This window comes from Amphiprion ocellaris, unplaced genomic scaffold (assembly GCF_022539595.1).
Source record: "Amphiprion ocellaris isolate individual 3 ecotype Okinawa unplaced genomic scaffold, ASM2253959v1 Aocel_unscaffolded8, whole genome shotgun sequence".
Classification (NCBI taxonomy): Eukaryota; Metazoa; Chordata; class Actinopteri; family Pomacentridae; genus Amphiprion; species Amphiprion ocellaris.
Window position 1 is genome coordinate 25,188 of NW_026559562.1, and position 7,572 is coordinate 32,759.

The 7,572-nt window shown below is 37.7% G+C and overlaps 1 protein-coding gene across 1 annotated transcript; it reads left to right on the forward strand.

The window, feature by feature from the left end:
* Nucleotides 1-1,108: 1,108 nt before the first annotated feature.
* LOC129348530 (transmembrane protein 184B-like) lies at nt 1,109-7,392 on the forward strand (the record flags this gene model as incomplete). Its single annotated transcript, XM_055008895.1, has 3 exons — nt 1,109-1,199; nt 6,230-6,395; nt 7,302-7,392. Coding segments are annotated over exons 1-3 (335 nt in total), but the record flags the coding sequence as incomplete, so codon positions are not given.
* Nucleotides 7,393-7,572: the final 180 nt, after the last annotated feature.

Consider the following 7,572-nt stretch of genomic DNA (forward strand, 5'->3'; position numbering starts at 1 on the left):
ATGTCAGTGACAGTTGAGGATGAACGCAATCTTTCCGTCATGTGTCAACGTGATGACGACATACGTGGCGCTGAAGCCACGTGACTCCTTCACCTGTGCCCAACCTGTTTATCTCCGCTGCTCCACCGCGTCGCCGCTCAACGAGGCATTCAAACTGTTTCCACTGAGAGTTTGCCATTTTTCGCTTGTTTTTCAGAGTAAACGACACCATCTGTGGCGGCTTTTGGATGTTTTCTTGTCGCTTTTGCTCGACTTTTTTGCTCGCTGACTGTGCGGACTTTGACCTCGGTGAGGCACCTGTCTCAAACAAGGAAGTCTAGCCTGTTGAGTCGGATGAAGTCGACGGGCCGTTTGTAAATGGCATTAAATGGACACTTTGCGTTATTCTGAAAGGTGTCTTTTATTCTTAATGTTTATCCCGTAACGTTGGTTTGTGGACTGTTTGTGTACAGTGTCGTTTAAACGGGATAAAGCTGCTTCCTCTTTCCACTTTACAAGGTGAGCCGCTTGTTGACTGTAAAGATCATTTGAATGATAGTAAGAAAAATATGTCTCTTCCTTTCAATAGAAGAAGCGCTTGTGTGAATTCATTGTTATTATTATAGTTTAGTTTTATTTTTATTTCATTTATTGACAAATGAAAAAAAACAATTCAATACAAAAACAAAAGTTTCTAAACTTCTGAAGGAAAAGGAGCAGAAAGCAGAATAAACTTATGCAATCTGCCCGTTTTAATCAGTCAGTTTACAATGAGCATTAAAAACAAGCAAAAAAAATTACTATGTCTGAGCCTGCACAGCAGCTAAATTTTTTTGTCATTAATTTTATACTGATAATTTTTTTTTTTTTTTTTAATCATTAAACACTGCATTTTTTCTTGTGCATATTAACATCCAGTCGACCGCACAGAAGGAAGTGCTGCTACATTTTCCCTGAATGCCTCCCCCTGACTTCTAATGTTTTCTTTCTGTTTCAGATGAACATTTCTCCGGAAGACATGGATTCATCGGCCGAAAATAATTCCATTGTGCACCTGGCTGCACCAATTCTCCCAGACAAGTCAGACATCTCCAATATGACCATTATCCGGACAAGCAACGGTTTCCATTATCGAGGATGAGATGTTTTTAAACACAGTGGCTGCTCAGGCCCTCTCAGGGATATTTGTCTGGTCTGCCTTGCTCATAACATGCCACCAGGTGAGTTTATAGCATTTCACAGAAGGCTCGCATATGAACAATGAAGCCCGAAGAGCTGCAAATCATTGCATATAGCACCAGTGAGTAACACAGCCTCAAAGCGCTGCAATCTCGGTGATGTAAATGTGTAATCAGAGATGGTTTGGGACCAACAGATTGCACCTCCCTTGCCAGAGGACAGAAACATATTCTTATATCCATAAAGGCTTATTACTTTACAGCTCCAGTGCACTGAATTCAGCGTCTCAGCTTCTTATTCTCATACCCATTCTGACACTTTGTTCAGTTTGAAAGTTTTTCTCCTTTTTCCAGGCAGGTTTTAATGTCCCTGCCTCGTTTACATTTCCCTCACTTCATTGTGGGAATGTCTTACTTGCTTAATATCTGATTAAAATTGACAAAAAAAATCCCCCCTTGCTGATTATAGGACAATAAATACACAGGAAGAAGTAAATGGCTCAACACAGACCACCTTTACCCCAAAAACTATTTCCTCGCGGTTGTAAATAAGCATTTCCTCTTGTGTGGGCGAGTTACCTCCTGTGCAGAGATGATAGCTTATCATTATGGTTTTTTATCATTTGCAGAGAATGCAGAAGGGTGCTGTGTATTATCAGCAGGGAAATCAATTGATATTGAGATAACATTTACGGCCTTATAAAGGATGAGGCTGTTTTCTTGTTCGCTGTGGTTTTCATGTTGTGTAACTGCAAGAGTTCCAGATTGAGTTAATTATTTTACAAACCAAATACTGACTGTGTGGCCATCTTTCAGCTGGATTTTATAGCCACATTTACGTTAACACAGCCATCTGATTTACCATTGTGTGGTGTAATTAATTAAAGAGTTGTTGTTTGTGTACTTTAGGAAGCCTTTTGACACGCACTCACAGTGCATCAACGTGTTGCATGCAGTGATCCAAAAACAATCTTCGTATTGGGAGTTGTGACTCAATATCCAGCAAATTGGTTTCTATCTTTTTTAATATAGTACGTGTTTGGCCCAAACACTTGCCAGCAAGACATTTTAATTGAACAAATAAATAGCAAGTGTTCCGCTGGGAGAGTGGAGCAGGTTTCCAACAGGCATCTTTTCTGTCACACTGGAGAATGAAATGGTCTGCAGGACTAGTGTTGCAATGCTGCTGGTGTTTCATCTGAGCTGGCTCTAGAGGATTGCTATAGACTTTTAAACTCACATTCTGAATACCAAACACCAATAGACAATGACCTTAGATCCTCTTTGCTGTAATGTTGCCGGTGCTTTTTGCGCTAGTAATCAGTGGAGTGTGGTTCATTTTTCTCTGTGGTGGGCTTATTGGTCCCTGTGCAACTTTAAGCATTTGGGATTAAGAGCAGCAGACCAGACTTATCTCCTACCTTTCAACTGTATTACGTTTTGCAAATGGCACCGGTGTTAAGTTACAATACGTAGATTCACCTCTGTTTTTGCTTATTTATGTCTTCACATTCATGATTGCCTTTGTCCTTAAATCTAGTGTCGGGGCAACAAACTGCAGAAATAAGTCTCAGTGAGCTTTACTTGGGTGTTTATTCAGCATACAAATATGAATTCCTATCAGGAAAGACATAGGGTTTTTCTCTGTTTTCAAGCAAATGGAGAGCAATCAATCTCCATTCTGCTTCACTTCACATGTAGAGATGGCCAAATGCATCCCACCCACCCACCCTCACAGTAATCAGGCTTTAATGTGCAGCCTCTAATGGGCATTTAATCAAGCTGCATGTGTCGAGTACAGACTCTGGACGTTGAGCAGTCATTTAAAAGCATTCAAAATTTACAAAACACCACGGATGGTAAGTTTAACGTTAAAATTCGGCAAAATATCACCAAGAAAACATCATTCTAATAACTGCTTGTGGTTAAAATACCTACAAAATGGTTGGAACTTTCAGAGGTTTTAAAGTAATTATATGTTTTTTACATATTTCCCAAAGCACAGCAAAACACATTGTCACTAAATAGAGCTGGGATATTTCATGAACACCAGTAGAGTCAATGTAGTGGCCCATCTTTTGAGCTTTGAGTGAATTTGGGGTTTGAATAACAACCAAATGGGATGTTTTGCATGAAGGTATGGCCAAATCTATATGGAAAAAGTACTTAAGATTGTCTAGTGGAATATGTTTTCAAGTTGAAGTTGAAATTCGAGCTACAGCTAATGGTTATTTTTCATTTTTTTACTAAAATGTCAGAAAACCAGTAGATATTCAAGTTACAACCACATAGGTTGATTTAAAAAGTAGCACATTCTCACATTTGAACACCTGAAAGAAAAAGAATATAAACATATTTGCGTGAAGTAAGGCCTGAACAGTTTCCAAATATTAGACAAAAAGCCTGTCTAATTTTATTCTGCCTTAGATGACTTTGCAGTTTTACACAAATTGTAATTACAGTGAGTTGGTTGTTGGATGAGGTACAATTTGAATATTGAAGTGATGTTGTTTTTATTTTATATCTCTTCAGAGAGTTATGGTTATTAGTCGACAGTGTTTCAAGCTCAGTGTGAATTACTTGGATTGCCCTCACAAACAATTAGTTGACTAATGAGTCATAAGCAGCTTGGTCGACTGAGAAACTTTCAGTTGGCTAGTCCTTTTTAAATGGTCTTTTTATGAAGAGTGAGTCATGAGTTATTATGAGAAAACGTTTGCCATCGTCTCTGGCACCACAATAATATTCCCCTAATATGCTTTGGTCTTTAATAAGCGCTACATTTTAAGAGCTTTTTTCTGCAACGACTGCAATCATCTTCAGAGGGACAATAATGTCGGAGAGACAGTTTGACAGATTTTTCAAATTAAATCTGCTAATTGTTTAGTTGAAAGATCCTATGAGTATCAGTCAAAGAAGAATGGATTTGATGGTAGATTGTATTTGCAGTGACATAAACTATTGCATTATTTCTCTTTCATATTTCCCAACAGCCTTGTTGTTGGTTTCTTCATTTTGGTGCCATTAGCCACAGTAGTCATGTGGTCACGTTACATCACCTGAAAGAAACAATCTAACTGAACTCTCCTCATACTGTTCAAGGCTTATCTCAGTCTGCAGACATACAGATCATACTGTACATACTTCATATGCTTGAGGTCAGAATGGAAAAAACAGTCATTTATGTCAGCTTCATGAACAATTGTACCTTTTCAGAGTAATTCATTAATGTTACTCATCATGACTGGTGTAAGAATCTATATTGTCAAGCCAATTCAGGTCTAAAAATGATGAACACTGGATTATCTGCCGTTAGTTGTGTGTTTCCCCTAAAGGTTGCCAGCTGCACTGCATTATGTTTGTAGAGGCCATATGAGGCCATGTGGAAGAGTTGTGTGTGTGCATTAAATCTAAAGGTTAAGACCTTTATCGTCTCTGTGAAACAAAGTTTATTTACTGATCTCATTATCTGCTTCTGTATGTGAAGTCGGCGCTGCACAATATAAGGTGTGGTCAGTAAGTTTGAAGCACTAATGTTCTGGGAGGTCATTAAAATGGGAGTTGTTTAATCTCTTATTCTACAAAACCTCTTTGCTGCATTTCAAAGTGGCAGACAGAACAAGTCGGTACAAGATAAAATGTGGCCGTAAATAATTCCAGCCAGATTTAAAGTTGGGTGTTTCAGTGTTCACGGTCTTGTGCTTTATACATCACTTCAGTGCTTTAGGAACTAACTTAGTTATTTACTGCTACTTTTTCCTTCTTTTACCAAAAGTGTCTCATAAACTGAGACTATTGATACTTAAAAATGACCAAATAAGCTACAAATCTTAAAGCCATGTAATAATGGTGGTAAGTTGTTTCATGTTGGTTATCACCATACAGTTGCAAACCCACTGTGAACCTTTTAGTCACATCGTTTGCTGTGATATGTGGTCATAAAATTAGATCTGCTCTTCATCTAAGTCCCAGCCATAGACAAACACAGTGTGGTTGAGCAAGTAACTCAAGTGTTTATAATTTATAGCTCAGTTTGTGCTTTTGAAGCTGGGCGCCCACCTTTAGGGAGCCCCGCCACAGCACTAAATCATCTCCATTTATAGACCTGTCTAACCATCGTCTGATCAGTATATAAACTCTAAGGTTACTTTGTAAACCTTCCCTGCTTTATGCAATTGCTGTTCTTGAACACAAGTCTACTGAATGTCTTTTTTAATCAGCAGATTATTCTTGTTAGCCAAGTTTTTTGTTTATTTTTTTATTCTAAGTTGCTGCAACCCACACCCACAAGTGTGCTAACTGCAATATGTTTATGCATATGCCATTATCCTACACTGTCAGTGCTTGAATGATGTATTCAATCTTGACTTCAGTCCTTTTTACTCAGCATCTTTGCTCATAGTTGTAACTTATTTTCAGACAAATTCATTCATAGATGCAGATAATTCCAAAGGATTCACATGTACTTCTGTTGTCTTTGTAACAGAATTATTGGGATGTAAAATTACAAAGATGCAAACCCTCAAATTTAGAGCTTAAATGATTCACTGATTAATCAATCGTTGATTTAGAGAGGGTTTGAAAAGCAATTAACTAAAATGTCTTGTCCTGTATATTCTAGTTGTAGATCTGAAAATGGAGGATTTTCTTCTTCATGGCTGTTTTATATCAATGCAAACTAAATATCAGTCATTTGGATCAGTTTGTAATGTGCACTGTTAATTTGAAGATGTTACCTTGGGTGGTGGGAAATTGAAATGGCTTTTTATTGACTTCTCAGATAACACATTAAGTTAATGATTTATAATGAAAATAATCGTGCAGCCTTCTCAAAGTTAGTTAATGTCTGTGAGCTGTTGTTTTGTTACACAGTAAAAGCAGGCTACTTTTGTGTTGTGTAACATGAAGGTTACATTACATAATTTAACTCTGATATGTCATTAGCAGAAATTAGGTTTCTAAGTTATTTAAGTCATAACCCTGCTCTATTATTCCATAACAATACTCAATAAGGTCATTTTTTTGTCTTTTTCGCTGATGGTTTTTGTGCTTTGTCCATGTTTTCATTGTAGATCTATACACACCTTCGATCCTACACCGTCCCTAATGAGCAGCGCTACATCATCCGCATCCTGTTTATTGTGCCAGTTTATGCCTTTGATTCTTGGCTCAGCCTCCTCTTCATCAGCAACAACCAGTATTACGTCTATTTTGATTCTGTTCGGGACTGCTACGAAGGTAAGTATCTGAAGCTCTAAATATTCTTCCTGATAACGTCCTTTCTGAGCCGCCACCGCTGTTTTCCTGCCTTCATATGCTAGATGGCTGCCAGGAAGGGGAAACCAAAAAAGTGACCAAACTAGTTTTTCTCACCAGTCATTGTGTTCATGTAGGTAGCCCTCATTATTGGAGGTGTTACATTTCTAGAAGCATCCATTTTCTTTTTTTTTTTCTTTTCCTTAAACAATTGTTTATTGTGTTTGTGGAACAGAACTTAGGATGATTTTAAGATTTGTTGAGCAGTTTTCAATATTCAAACATAATGCAGATCCTGTTCTCTAGATTGCAGTTTAATTGCCTTTGTACATTGCAACAATAATTACACACTGAAGTTTGAAGACTAACGCACTTCACTAATGGCAAAGGTGAATCATATGAAAAATGGATTACAAGTAATTTGGGGGAAAAATAGGAAATACATTATTCAGGAGATTAGGTTCCAGTTTGCAGGCCAATTTTGTGGCTGATTAATAGTGCAGTGCATCAGAAAGAAGTGGAGGCTAGAATACCACCAGCGGCTACGGCTAAAACATAATGAACCTTCTCTTGACTGGACACCATCTGCATTAGCTTCATTTAATCCCTCCTTAAATAGCAACAAAGGATTAGGAAGGGATTTCCAAGACACAGAACCCTTGGAAGCTTCTTAATGTAAGGACTGAAACAGTTATTGTTCCAAAATGTAGGACTAATTATTTTTTATCATGTGGAAGTTTCTTTCCTCTTAAATAATTTGACCTTGTCAGTGAAGTTATACTTGAAGGGGATGAGAAATTATTCTACATTTAAAATCAAGCCATGAAATCTGTTTGATATTGGGTTTAAAAGAAAAAAAAAGAAATAACCCTTCTCTTTGTGTTACAGCTTTTGTCATTTACAATTTCCTGAGCCTGTCCTTTGAGTATCTGGGAGGAGAGAGTGCAATCATGTCAGAGATCCGAGGGAAGCCCATCCAGTGAGTGCTCTCTGTTGGTTGTACATGTGCATGCTGGACTAAAAGAGTTCTGTTAAATAAAATGTTCACTCCGAAGTATAAAACATTTTAGCCTGACCAGGGTAACTGTGGTATAGTTTTGCCTCTATGTTTATGATCATAAAAGGTACAAGGTGCATTTTCTGGCCTTGAATTAGCACT